Raw genomic sequence first — 15,256 nt, 5'->3', positions numbered from 1 at the left:
TGCTTTGGGAAAGCCAGATTAATGGATAATTGTTGCATTATTTATACAGGTGTCACAGAATATATTTTTTTTGCATCTGATAGTAAAGTCAGTGAGTTCTCTGGATTTCTGATGTTTTATTGAACAAAACGGAGGGCTGATGTTTTCCTCAAAGCGTTGATGACCAAAGAAGGTTTTCATCTCGAGCTGACTTCAATGACTGTTCTTCCATAGTTTATCTTCTCATTATCATGTCATTCAGACTCTATGATTGTCTTTCTTCAGTGCAACATCAAATGGCCAAATGTCAATACAATGAACATAAAAGCAAGATAAAAGTAGTCCACACAATTCATGCACAGTTTTTCGTAAGTGTGAAGAACAAACCAACATTTAAAACATTATTCCCTGAAAATCTGAGCTGGATCTCAGGAATCTCTTTCATTTGTGTTCATTTAAAAATAATGTACCTTTTTACGCCAGATATGTCATTATTATTGACGCCAAAGTGACATTGTAATAAAGCTGTCGTATGGCTTCCGAAGAAGTGCGCAATTCCTGTAGAATACATTTATGACGCCTTTTTGAAGCCTGGCACTGGCAGTATATAAACCACCATACTCGGTTGTTGTATAGAAAAGAGCTGTTCAGACAATCTGCTTAACATCTCCTTTTGTGTTTTACAGAAGACTGAAAATAATACAAATGGGGTCAACTATTCCTGAAATGGCTACTTCTAGTTTGCTCATGCAGAGGAGTTTAACAGCTTGATATGTTGGTGAATTACTATGTTAGTTGGTTTTGAAGTGATTACGTGAATTTGCTTTGGCATTTTTGCTGTCAGGCGTGTTTCTCACACACTACCCTCCTCCCCCACTATCCTCACTCACCGTACCGTTCATCATTGGGCCTTCCCATATATTTGACAGCATCACCATGGTTACGCTGGAAGGGAATGAATGATGGCTGTGGGCAGCCAATGAGGCAGTGATCCGTGACGTTTTTTTCAAGCTTTGCTCTGATTGGTTGCTGCAGTGTCTGTTTAGTTTTTTCGTATATGGGAAATTAATCATGAAGGGATGTAGGGTTGTGCGATATTGATAAATGATATCTCAGTATTTTTGGGGATTTTGTTGATTGCGTGTTTTTGTGCTGATACCGTGACTGGACCCAGAGCTTTTCATATTCTTCATATTCTGTGCAGTGGTTAGTTCACCGCATTGACTAAATTAAATAAAATTAAATTAAATTAAATTTTCCATTTTTGCCCTAAATTGATTTCCATGGGCATTTTTAAATGTGTATTTCGAACCTGATTAGATGTATGATAAATAAATATTAATGTTTTTATGTGTGAAATATGAAATAATAAAAAAGTTAAATGATATTTAAAATAGGGCCCAAAGTTTCATATCATACACCCGGCGCAATGCAACACCAGGCAAGTGTTTTTTGCTAGTTTCAGCCTGATGCAGTTATCATTTTCATGTCCAGTGCCCACGTTGTTAGCAAATGCACTTGTACTCATCTGTTCACCCATGGGTGTGCTAGTCTGAAAATGAGGTTTGTTCATGCACATTGTTGGCATGTTGCTATTTTGAGGCAGCTGAAACCGACTCCATTGACCGTATTTTTTGTTATGTAAAGAGCGCGTTGTTAATATGCGCCTATAGGCGGGTGCACAATGTGCGTAAACATGCCAAATATTAAAAATTAAAGAATTACAATGTAAAAGATTATTATTATTGAGTACATAAAGATAAAAATGCCTGCATTTCATAATGGATAGTCATTGCATGTATCAGAATTACCTATATGCAGTAATGATGAGCGAAATTGGCTAATTATTTGACCAATCGTGGCAATACACACTTGTATTTAAGCTGTCTCGTTAGGTTGAGGTTGTCTATATTCTGCCATGTAAATGGCGAATCCACCATGGTGCAAGCGCACCTGGCTTTTGAAGGGAATGGGAGAGATAACACTCTGATTTGGTTTATTGTATGTTATGACCAAAACCATCCCATGACTCATTAAGAGACTAGGTATAACCCTTTTGGACCATGTGCCTGGCACGCCAATCATTTTTTCCATTGTTAAACTAGCAAAAGTGGATTTGGACTCACTCTAAGTGCACCTGTGTCATGAAGAGTAAATGAACACCAGTAAACTACAGTCCATTTAGACACATCCTATATGAGATTAATCAGATATCCTAGATGCACAACATCGATGTAAAATTTCAACTTTTTTTCTGCAAATCAAATGCAAGTGAACTTGAAGGTGCGCTCTTCAACGTGCTTTAACACTAGCAACTAAAGCACATAGATTTCACAAAATTCTAATACAATGGTGTCCTCATTATAAAGTTATGTATATGGTAGATTGGCTGAATGTGTACCTCCTGTTGTGAATGTACCCTTGCCGTAACAACAACGCTGAAACACGGGCAACTGAAGCACAAACAACTTACAACATTCTCGTACAATAGTGTTCTCATTATAAAGTTATGTACAGTACAGTCCAAAAGTTTGGAACCACTAAGATTTTTAATGTTTTTAAAAGAAGTTTCGTCTGCTCACCAAGGCTACATTTATTTAATTAAAAATACAGTAAAAAACAGTAACATTGTGAAATATTATTACAATTTAAAATAACTGTTTTCTATTTGAATATATTTCACAAAGTAATTTATTCCTGTGATGGCAAAGCTGAATTTTCAGCATCGTTACTCCAGTCTTCAGAAAGTTCAAAAGAACAGTGTTTATCTGAAATCTAATCTTTTGTAACATTATAAATGTCTTTACTGCCACTTTTGATTGATTTAATGCATCCTTGCTGAATAAAAGTATTCATTTCTTTAATTTCTAAAAATAAAAATTCTTACTGACCCCAAACTTTTGAACGGTAGTGTATAATGCTACAGAAGCTTTGTATTTCAGATAAATGCTGTTCTTTTGAACTTTCTATTCATCAAGGAATCCTGAAAAAAAAAAAAAGTACACAACTGTTTTCAACATTGAAAATAATCATAAATGTTTATTGAGCAGCAAATCAGCATATTAGAATGATTTCTGAAGGATCATGTGACACTGAAGACTGGAGTAACGATGCTGAAAATTCAGCTTTGCATCACAGGAATAAATTACTTTGTCAAATATATTTAAATAGTACACAGTTATTTTAAATTGTAATAATATTTCACAATATTACTGTTTTTTACTGTATTTTTAATTAAAGAAATGTAGCCTTGGTGAGCAGACGAAACTTCTTTTAAAAACATTAAAAATCTTAGTGGTTCCAAACTTTTGGACTGTACTGTATATGGTAGATTGGCTCCACCCATCTTGCACTTAAATGTATTTTCATGATCAAAGTGATTCCGGGCATCACTGGACGCTTTCAAATCCATAGTTTCACTTAATTTCACTAGTCTGGATGGCATGCTGTAACGCTAACCAATCAGACCTCAGGTACCACCCAAAAAAATGCCACAATAACCAATCAGAAAAAAGAAATCTAGTCACTGCGATCATCGTTTTCATGATCGATCATCAATGTCATGTCCAAGTAGGACTCGAGTACTCATGCACATCCATAATGGCCATATCTTGAGTTTTGGGGGCATTGTAATAGGTTACATCACAAAGTGAAAACATGCACTCTCAAAGCATGTTTTTGTCAGCTCGCACATTGTTAAAACAACAATTATGACGTTATCAAATTCCATAGAAAAATGGGGAGCGAAAACATATTGCACACCCCTAAAGGGGAGTGAAAACGAGGGAGTAGAAATTAGGCCACGAGGCAATATCATGTTCTCTTTCACCTCTATCCATCCTTCTGTGCTCAGATTAACTCTCTCTCCTCCTTTTCTCTCCATCTAGTCTCCAGATAAGCACAGAGCTCTAGAAGAAACCAAAAGCTACACTACTCAGTCTTTGGCCAGTGTAGCCTATCTGATCAACACTCTTGCCAACAATGTGCTCCAGATGCTGGATATACAGGCGTCCCAGCTACGCCGTATGGAGTCGTCCATCAACCACATCTCACAGGTAATTCCTACTGCTATAGAAACATCTAGTATTGTGGGTACATTGCATTTGGTGTTTCTACATTTAGTTCATTTTCTAAGGCAAGCATTACTCTTGCTCATATGTAAAGTAACAGGTTTATTCAAATCAAAAAGCCTTAAACTTTGGCACATAGCAGTACTTTTATATTAATCAAATTAGATTGTATTTTTTAAGGTCAATTGACTTTGGAAATCTCTTCTACAGACTGCTTGTCATTCATGTTTTATTTTGATGCTCTTTTTGATTTAAACATGATTTTGATTTCATTCACAAACCTGTAATTTGTTGTGTTTCTATGTACATTGCTGTATACATTAAATCACACTACACCGTTCCTCCACAGACGGTGGACATCCATAAAGAAAAGGTGGCCAGGCGAGAGATTGGCATTCTCACTACCAATAAGAACACTTCCCGCACGCACAAGATCATCGCACCAGCCAATCCCGAGAGGCCTGTACGCTACATCCGTAAACCCATTGACTACAGTCTGCTGGATGACGTAGGCCACGGCGTAAAGGTAGGGATGAAGCCAGTCTCTGTATGTTTGCATTTGTAAGAGCGCTGACTAGGGTGGAATTAGTATTAAAGTGAATATAATTAAAACTGAATATTTTATTTGGGGTGGTGGGTATAGAGATATATAAAAATTGAATGAATATGAATAAGTCCTGCTTCATATAGAGGCAAATTCAAAGCTGTAATTTTCAAGTTATCATTTTTATATTTTACATTTAAAGCAATTGTTATTGCGTTTGAAAAATATGTTTGTAAAATGTGAAAATGTCTAAGTTCATATGAGATAAAAGTTGTTTTCTTTTACATCCCCCTGTTATTGAATACTTTGGCTTGTGGTATAAATTATTCATGGCTGACTGCGAAAAGCTTGATTCTACATCTTCATGCTGTTAGGTGGCAGTATACTTTCAAATCAACTGCTATATCAGCCTGCACAACATAAACAAAAATACCTTTTAAACATGGTAATATTGGCATATTGTGCATCCTTATTAATATGAATGTATTTTCTCTCTGTGGTGCTTAAAGGGTTAGTTCACCCAAAAATGAAATTTCTGTCATTAATTACTCACCCTCATGTCGTTCCAAACCTGTAAGACCTTCGTTCATCTTCGGAACACAAATTAAGATATTTTTGGATGAAATCTGCGAGGTTTCTAAAGTGAAAACAAGGTCCAGAAAAGTAGTAAAGAGATCGTATCGCAAAAACAAAACAAAAATGACTTTATTCAACAATTTCTTCCCTTCCCTGTCAGTCTCCTATGCTGTTTACATTGTAAACACAGTGCAGCGCTTCCGGGTTCTACTTCAGAACGCCGACTCATTATTGGCCGGCTCACGCATGTGTTGTGCTGATCACGTGAACTACGTTGGCCAATACTGAGCCGGCATTCTGACATAGAACCCAGAAGCGCTGCACTGTGTTTACTACGTCAACGGCGTAGGACGCTGACAGGGAAGAGAAGAAATTGTTGAATAAAGTCGTCATTTTTGTTTTGTTTTTGCGCACAAAAAGTATTCTCGTCGCTTCATAACATTAAGATTGAACCACTGTAGTCACGTGGACTATTTTAACAAATCCTTTACTACTTTTCTGGACCTTGAATGTGGTAATTATGTTGCTTTCTCTTGAAAACCTCTCAGATTTCATCAAAAATGTCTTAATTTGTGTTGAGGTCTTATGGGTGTGGAATGACATGAGGGTGAGTAATTCATGACAGAAATGTTATTTTTGGGTGAACTAACCCTTTAACTAGCTGCTCTGTGTGTGTGTGTTTGCATGTGTGTGAGTTTTTCTTTACTCTTCACACTAACGGTTTGTATTTTTTTACTCCTCACCTCTCTTAATGCCTTCATTTCTGAATGTAGTGGTTACTAAGGTTTAAGGTAAGGGTTCAGTCGGGTTTTGGTTTATGTGTGTTTTGTGTATGTGGTATAATGTCCATGTCTATATATTTTTTTCCAACCCAGATTAATGATATTTGACACTTGCCCCACAGGTCAACGCCCAGAATATGAAAGCAGGTACAACTCCACGCACAGCTGCGCCGACTCAGAAACCACCCAGCCCTCCTGGCCCAGGCAAAGGAACACTAGGGTAAGTTAGATAGAGGACCTGCTTTTTTCTTTGACTCTCTTTATGACGCGTATAAAATTTAAGTAATAAATTGTATTGTTGTGAAACACCAGGACCATAAGATATTTATGAGATATTTACCCAGACTTAAATTTCATAGTTCTCTACAGATGTAGTTTTATTGATTGGGAGAACAGAAATCTTCTGGACTGGAGGTGAAACTCGCTGTGGTTCATTAATATAAAAAAGGAGCTTCTGTTTGTCAAACTGTTTTTCTGTAAAAGACTTTTTGATTTTTATAGAAAGAACAGAGGCAGTCCTTAAAGGGGGATCAAATTTTCCTTGATCTTTCCTAGATTAAAAGAGCTCATTGTACTATGAAAACAGTCTGAAACTTTCAGAACTCCAAACTTATGCTCCAGTCCACAAAGATCATTTGTTAAAACTAATACAGTGTCCTAACCGATGCAGTATGATTCCACCAACAATTTATCTATCAATACTGAACATTTATATGTCAGTGATGGCAATTTGGTAAGGTAATATAAGTACAATAGCCACTATTATTCCTAAACGCCTGTAGAACTAATAATAAGAGTAAAATGTGGGAAGTTCCTACATATCTTGTGCTGTTATATTAAAGGTGCCACTCAGTCATTTTTTTCCTCATTAAAAAGTTTTACACAAAAAGTTAATCAAATTGAATAGCCCTGTCAGTGGAAAAATAAAATTGTTTTTATTTTACAAGCGGTGGGTCACCTAATTGTACCAGTTGAAATGCTTTTTTTCTTTATCTTGGTAACTCCCTTTTCTCTCACAGAATCATTTATTTGTGAATAGCACGCATAACTGAAAATATTTGCTTGTGCTTAATTCTGCATCTGTGCTGACACAGAAGTTGACATTGAAAGTCATTGAGTAAAATTACTGAGTGCATCTTTAATAAGGTCTCTAAGCATTTCAGTCTGACTTGTTTTTGCATCATATTTCAGTGCAAATGACTTGCATTATAAGAGGACATTTAGGAGCAAAATAATATGATAAAATGTATATTATATGACCCCTTTAAATGATGAGATTCTGTTGTGCACAAGTGTTGATATGGTGTTTGAAAAGGAAATTCACTTTCTCTCCATCTCTTATCTAATCTCTATTCCTGACAGCCAGGCTCACACACATCTACGACTGTGTGTGTTGTAGTTAACCGTTTTGGCTTGTTCTCTGTTCAGGGACTGAAACACTAATGCGTTCTGGATCTGTGTGTTTCAGTCTTTGTGCCTTTTTCTGCCACTGCAGGTCACTGTGGAGAACAAAATGTCATGTTGTGTTTGTGATGTGTTATTATTATTTCATGTCATGAGTTTTTACAGCTGATGTTTGTTACTGTTAAACCTCAACTGTGTTCTTCCCGCTCATGCCCATGTCCACGGCCCCTAACCCCTCACTATCACCATGGCAACACAACGGCCAACCACAAGCAGTTCAGACAACCTTCTGTAATACATCACAACAGGCTCCTTTAAATATCTTCCCGTCACATAATAAGTTTCCTGCTAGGGATGGGCAGTATGACGATATATATATATACTATGCAGCAGTATAAATGTGTCACTGATAGAGTTTCCCCATACCGTGGAAGAAACTAGATTTTCCCTACGCACCTGACTTAAGTTAAAGCGGGTGTCCCAGACACCTATGAATTTATACTCCACTAAGCGTACTTCAATACCTGTTCGAGTCGGCTGACGTCTCGGCCTGTTTGGGTACTATCACCAGGTAATAAGCTCTTTAGTGCTTCTCCACTAAACACTATCACTTGAGTATAGAAGTAAGATCTCTAGTGCCTAGTCTGCAGCGCTGCTCAATAACCAGAGACTCCAGTTGGAGTCAACCGGGAGAGTTCTCATCAATCTCAGAGAATCTCTCCCCAATCAAAGAATACAGCAGGTTTTATAGGATTTCAGGTACATCTCACAGTCAGTATATCATGATCTATTACTCGTAATCATCCGTCTTAATGTGATTGGTTCAGATTTAAGAAAAACAACTTAGTTCCTCTGCCATGCTTACTGGCGGAGTAAATTTAGCTTAGAACATCTGAATCACAGGATCATCAAAAAAATATCACTGGGTTAATAGTTCACTGATTACTCAATAGGTCAAAAAATTTTCATAGACTATTGTTTTATCCCTAGAAGGATGCTGTCTAGCCAGCACAGCAGAATTTTTCCACTTGTTACAACACACAGTCCTAGTGACTATTTCTCTTTTTCAAAGTTAGCTTGTTAGGCCTGTAGGAGAAAAGAAATGTTAGTTAAAAAATTCCATCACAGGCTCATCTGCCTTTCTGTACATAGTATGCTTTATTAGTATGGTGTTAACTGAGTTTGGCCTTTTAATACCACTGTCTTAGTACATTAAGCCACGTTAAGCATTTAAGAATGTCCCCTATTAGAGGGTTTGTGTTAAAAAAACATTTCAATGGATATATTGAATTTTTTCGTTGACGCACCTAAAATGTCTCAATGTTTTCGACCATCAAAATGAATTACATTCATGTCGTGCAGCTTTGTCAACATGAACTCAGTTTCGTCAGCACCCCAAAAATTGCCGCCTTTAATGCTGTGTTTGCAAATCTGCGCATGACAGCGTCGTCTCTGTATGTTACCAGCATATGCACACTTTGGTCAGAGTGGAATAGATGTCATTAAAGTGTTTACATGGCTGTTTATTGCGATCCAGAAATTACACCACATTTTACTACGATTATTTTTACTACGATTATGATCTTAATCGCATCAATTTGAAGTATTGTTTACGTGAAGTTTAATAGCAATATTGCCTGAATCTCATTATAATCACTTTATGAGGGTACATGTAAACATAGTCATTCATTAGCAGCCGAAAAGTGTAAAAAGTATTTGTTTCAGTCTACTTCTAATAAAGAATCTTTCATTTGTGAAGTGTTTAATTCACTAAATTGTCAGCTTACTATTTATTAAACTTTTTTTTTTTAGTTGAAATTCAAGCAAAAATAACTTCAGTGTCATTTATTCCATTAAAATATTTGTATTATTTGTAGGTTCAGAAATAAAATTACTCATACCTTGATCTATTTTGGTCATGCTGCCCATCCTAATTACTCCTGAGATCTACAAATAACTATAAATTAGACACGACTCATGAGGTTGGCTTTACGCTACTGTTGTGATATTCTAAATGGATTTTTACTATACAAGATGTGATACAATATCTCCCAGTATGTAATTATTGGGGTCTGTCATCAATGATGTTTGACTCCACCCCTTAGAGGATATTAAAATATTTTAACCCCGCCCCCCTCGGCAGGCGGCACTCCCCTTACCGGACGCTCGAGCCTGTGCGTCCACCCGTCGTCCCTAACGACTATGTGCCGAGTCCAACACGCAACACCGCACCACCCCTGCAGAGCCCGGCTAGAACTGCATCCGTTAATCAGAGGACCCGCACGTACAGGTACTCGCACACACACACACACACACATGCCTACTCCACACACGCAGCATTATCCCCTGGACAGGCTTAAAAAACAAACTTTGAAAAGGAAAAAAAGGTCCCTCGCACTTTCTCACCCTCTTCCGCATCCTCTTCCTTTCCTATCTGTCCTTCCTGTCGCTGTTGTTCTGTTTTTAAGCTGTCTTTGTTTGGTGTCTGTCGCAGTGTGACTCTCGGCCAAAGTAACAGTCACTCACTAACTTTCTCTTTTCTTCTCCTTTGCTTTCTCTCTCTCTCATACTTGGATCTTTTTTGGGTTCAAACAGCCATAGCCTACTTAAAGAAGAGCTCTTTCCTGCTCTTTCACTCACCGTCTTTTTCTATTTCAGTCTTTCTTACCCGTATCGCTTCATCTCTTTGCTGTTTGCATTCTCAGCGCTCTGATTTTGAGAGTCTCAGGGGACAAACAGAGAGCACATAATCACATTCTTACAGAACGCTTCCTCCTCTTCCTCTTCTCAGATTCTCTCCCACAATTCCTCAATCCATGACCATGCCAGATGTGTATGAAGAAATCTTTCTTTGTAGACTCTACACATTATTACACTACCGTTCAAGTTTTTTTTCATTTGAAAATGAAACTTTTATTCAGTAAGAATGCATTGAATTGATCAGAAGGGACAGTAAAGACATTTAAAATGTCACACGAGGTTTCTATTTCAAATAAATGCTGTTCTTTTGAACTTTCTATTCATCATATCATCCTATAAAAAAAGTATCACTGCCTTGGTGAGCATAAGAGACTTCTTTCAAAAACATTGACTAAACTTTTGAACGGTAGTATATATTCAATGCATTAATCAGAAATTGGACTAAAATTGATCGTCAAGGGAGAGTGATTTTGAAAACAGTAGTTTTTGCTTAATGGTTGACAGAGCAAAATTGTTGAAATTACATGAACACTTGCAATATTTAGTCAAAAATCCCTCAAATATTTAAAAACGGAGAATGCACAATATTACAAGGCTGTTGGTGAATTTAAACCTGATATAAGAAGGAAATTCGTATGTTATTTGGCATGAATGTCGGCTGATGCTGATAATCTGAATGGCCAAATAAAGGGATTTTAATCTGCTTGGTCGTTTAATCAGTCTACGACTTGCTATTAACTGATAATTTGACAATGCCCAAATATTGTCATAACATTGGCCAGACTTTTAAAACACTGTGCCACTAGTAATCAGCCAGTAATATGAAAATTGCCAAATATGGGGCTGTTGTTTTTCCTGACCATTTTGTAATCTGAAAATGGCCAAATACCAGCCAAACATCAGCCAGGCTGATTAAATAATTTTACTTATAGTTATCAGCCGATAATCTGAAAATAGCCTAAATATCGACTGATTAATTGGTCTGGTCAATGAAATCTTGATGATTCTGTGAAATGTGCTGAAATTATATTTCATGTGGATTTTTTTGGTGAGGGCAGAATGAAAAGTGCTAGACTGAGTGTGAGGCTGTTTTATGTTTGTTTATGTGTGCTATTTAAAGTCAACCTAAAATTGGCCCAGTTACTTTCTTAATGCTCACTCCTTCTTGTGAATGATTCATCGGTGCAAATGATTGTCGTTGTAAACTTAAATCAAAATATAATAACTTTAAAGGTGCAATAGGTGATTCTATACAGAAACATTTTTGTTATACCTCATATCCTGTTAGCAATCACTGTTAATTGGTCTAAATGTTTTTTTTATATAAATGTATATCGTCTGTGGAAGGCATAGGCCCATAAAATATTCATCCAATCATTATATGTGACCCGCTCTGTCGAAATGAGTCGGAAGTCGCAACGTTCTATTTTAAGATATGGGCTGATAATGTGGAAAAACAATGAAAAAATCGTTTTTTTTTTTTTAGCTAATTTCAAAGAACAGACTTTCAAAAATAATCTCCCAAAGTTTCGTAGTCCAGATAATTGAGTAAAGGTATTTAAATGGCTATTAAATTTGACATGGTTTTACTAAATTCGCTGGAAATGAACTTCTCAACTCCTCTCGTCACTTACGCTGCATTCACACGGGGCGCCGGCGTTAACGCTTCTCATTTACTTTGAATGGGTGACGGTATCCCCTGAAACGTCACTATCTCTGCTCTCCAAATATGGTGTTACACGTTGTATAGAACCAATCAAAAAGCTTAGAAATGTAAACACACTGACATAAACGCTGATTTTTATCAATAGGAAGCCCCATTTCGACTGACAGGCACGCGATTGGTCCAGCCATCCTCCTGTCAGACTAGCGCGTGCTAGTATCTCCGTTATGAATTTGTTACACTGTTATTGTCAACTAGCCTACACAAAGATATGATTGCATAGGCTAGCATTATTTGTTCTCTCTTTGCTTATCTCTGCCTCTCTCTCTCTCTCTCTCTCTCTCTCTCTCTCTCACACACACACACACACACACACACACACACACACACACACACCCTCTCTCAAGCAAAAATGTAGCACCTCTGTTCAATCTTTCTGATTTTAGTAAATCTTTGTAAAAGTGCCTTATAAAATATTAATTCAAATAAATACTTTAAAATAACTTGAACTTCAGCCTGGTTTAATAGCATTTATATATATATATAAAATATCTTTGGTCAAATTAAGCTGTAAAATAAATAGTTTATCCCTTTAAATGCAATGGATTTTGAAAGAGATCAACAAAAAAACGGGCAAAAAACTTTAAAAGCGATTTTCTCAGGTTTTCAATTGGAAAAAGAGGGCAGACGACCATAATTCAAATAGGTATATCTTTAAAACCATTCAAGATATGACTTTGACTAGGATATCATTTTAAAGCTTAAAATCTTTCCATTGATACCAAAATCTCAATTTTGAAATTTGGGTCATTGTGACTCATTTTGCTGGATCAGGTCACCTATTTGGTCCAAATGAAATAATACGATGTCCTACCTGCCTGTCAACGTATGTTTTACCCTCCCGCATCCTGTTCGCGCAGACATCACACGTCATCAGTGCGTTTCATGCTATGCAGAGTTTATACAGACAGACGTCAGTCACTGAGCACCGCAAACAAACAGCAGCCAGCTTTTACAGTTCCTACTGAATCAAAACAACAAGCTTATGCTGCATTCACTTCCGTAATTCACTACCATAATTAAGAGATGGCAACCTGTGACGTTCTAACCAGAGCCGTTTAGTCAGACTCGGAATTATGCGTTTCCATGTGAACAATATCAACACCGAAATTAATCTGCAGCAGTCAGGTACAAGCTCTCTAAGTTGCTTACATTCATTATTATTGTAATGTTATGTGCTTTGAGACATGAGCTAGTTTATCGCCATCTCTTGTGGCGCTTTGCTGAGAGTAGCTGTGGGTGTGCCTTGCCTTCGTGTGTTTTGAAGGAGGCGTTGGCTTTGGAACGGCAGTTTGCCGGGAGGTGGTTCATATGCTTTCAATGCTAGCAGGCTAATGTTAGCATTTCCCAGATCACCTACTGCACCTTTAAAATGACCTTTCTTTTTTGTTGACGTCATTTATGCCATTTGGTCTATTGAATAATGCATCCAAACAGTTATATAGCATTGTTTTAGCAAACTCCCATTCAGTCTGGCTCCATTCTGGTATGTAACAGCCAATTTTGAGGATCTAATCAGTTCTTAATGGACAAATATCAAGTCCCCCCCCCCCATTCTCTATCCTGTTTCACTCGGAAAAACGTCAAGTTACGGAACTAAAACTGTCAAATGGCAATTGACATTAACTTGCATGATGTGTCTTTTTGTGTGTTTCAGCAGTGGCAGCAGCGGTGGCAGTCATCCCAGCAGTCGCAGTAGCAGCAGAGAGAACAGTGGGAGTGGAAGTGTGGGCGTGCCCATTGCCGTGCCAACACCTGCCCCGCCCACGGCCTTTCCCGGTGAGATTTCCACTCTTTGCATAAGAGCCCCGATATACTTCAAGTGACATTGAAGTATGAACTGGCGTGATGTCATTTCAACAAAATCAGGCCAAAACGAAGTTTGTTGTGGGAGTACTAGAACACACAATTATAAATTGTAGCTGTAATTCTAATAGAAAGAAACACTGGCATTGTTTTTTATGTTTAATATTGTAAAGCTGTTTGCTTTAAAGCAACCTCTTGTATAAAGTGTTATAAAAGTAAATGTGACGTGACTTCATTAGAGTGCCGAATTACAGAGCTTGTGCACACATATCCACATCCCTGTTATCAGATGCTTTGTTATCTGCTGTTTTCTGACTGCTGTCATTTTTGTTGTTTATTTTATTATTGAGAGGAAAGTTTGCTGTGAGTATATCAAGGCCTTGAGTATTAGTAAATGAATCTGAGAACTGTCCAAGGTTCTGAAGGAAGTTTCTTTGCTGCATTGAAAGTGCTATTTCCTGTCCCATTATTAGCGATGATAACTTCTCTTTCTGTTCACTACTTTCTTCTCTTTTCACTTGCTGTTCCTATCCCTCTTCCCTGTGGCCCTTTTTCTCCTTTCGACATTTTTCCCTCTGTTCTGTCACTCGTGTTCTCTTCTCCCCTGGGCTTCCTGTCTCTGTGTGGCGTGTGGAGCTGCAGGTACAGCACCTGCCCCTCCCAACCCTCCGAAACCCCCTCCAAGCGTTACTATCCCTGCCCCTCCCGTACCTCCGCCACCTCCCACCCCAGAGCCAGTGCTCCCCGCCCCCGCCCCTGCCCCTGCTCTGCCAGCAGAGGGCCCTCCTGAGATACCACCACCCCCACAGCTGCCCCCCAACCTCCCTGTTAGCACCAACACCAACCCTGCTGCTGCAACTAGCACTCCCGCTCAAGGTGAGTCCCCTCACCCCCCGCCTGAAGTCCATCTCCACACTCGTTCATCTTTGAGTGACATGCGTGATTCACCCAGGACTCATCCCTCCTCCACCTCACCCAGGCTTCACCTGCATGGGCTTGGTTTGTTTTGGCTCACTGTGCATCTGTGCTCCAGTTCTTAGCGGAATTACATTCCCAGTGACGTCTCCATCACATCATTTGGTCCATTTCTGTTTTCTGTTTCCTGTTTCCTGTTTGTGCTTCTTAGAGACTGTTTGGGGGTTTTGGAACTATTTTCTTTCAATGATGAGATGTTTCATACCACATCAAAATGAGGAATTTATCATGGGCCAACATTTTTACATGGACAGATTGGCTGGAGGTTATATTGTTTTCTATAGCTGTGTTCCAGTATTTTAAGGCAGAGCATACGTTGACTTCTGTGATGCATCTTTTGGGCTAAAATCAGCATTACACAAGGCATGGAAAAGGGAACCCCAGAATGCATTGTGAGAAGCTTAGTAAAAATGAATCTAATATAGGCAACCAAGAGAAATGTTGTTTATAAATAGAGATGCACCATATTTAATGTTATTGGCCAATATTGGAGATTTTATTTTTATTTTTTTGGAAGTGGATATTAATTTGAGCTTATTCATTTTATATTACCTTTGGTGTCATCTAGCAGTCACTTGAAGCAGTATTATTGTTAACTAAAGCTAAAACCTTAAACATTTTAATTACTTGAAATAAAATAAACATTAAATGAAATTGAAAAATATATATTTAACTTATTTCAGCTAGTTTTTTAATA

At 37.8% G+C, this 15,256-nt stretch overlaps 1 protein-coding gene across 13 annotated transcripts in view; it reads left to right on the top strand.

Annotated features, from left to right (window-relative positions):
• Positions 1-15,256, top strand: part of abi2b (abl-interactor 2b) — a 30,031-nt gene that overhangs the window by 1,996 nt on the left and 12,779 nt on the right. For 2 of the 13 annotated variants that reach the window (XM_048200786.1, XM_048200788.1), the window contains exons 2-8: positions 3,867-4,034; positions 4,399-4,575; positions 5,943-5,960; positions 6,074-6,171; positions 9,499-9,645; positions 13,436-13,557; positions 14,227-14,460. In XM_048200786.1, the coding sequence (XP_048056743.1) occupies positions 3,867-4,034; positions 4,399-4,575; positions 5,943-5,960; positions 6,074-6,171; positions 9,499-9,645; positions 13,436-13,557; positions 14,227-14,460 (964 nt within the window). The remainder of the gene's footprint in view (positions 1-3,866; positions 4,035-4,398; positions 4,576-5,942; positions 5,961-6,073; positions 6,172-9,498; positions 9,646-13,435; positions 13,558-14,226; positions 14,461-15,256) is intronic. The other 11 variants (XM_048200789.1, XM_048200798.1, XM_048200791.1 and 8 more) reach the window with 7 other exon arrangements.

This window comes from Megalobrama amblycephala, linkage group LG8 (assembly GCF_018812025.1).
Source record: "Megalobrama amblycephala isolate DHTTF-2021 linkage group LG8, ASM1881202v1, whole genome shotgun sequence".
NCBI lineage: Eukaryota > Metazoa > Chordata > Actinopteri > Cypriniformes > Xenocyprididae > Megalobrama > Megalobrama amblycephala.
This window is presented reverse-complemented; position numbering and strand designations above follow the sequence as displayed.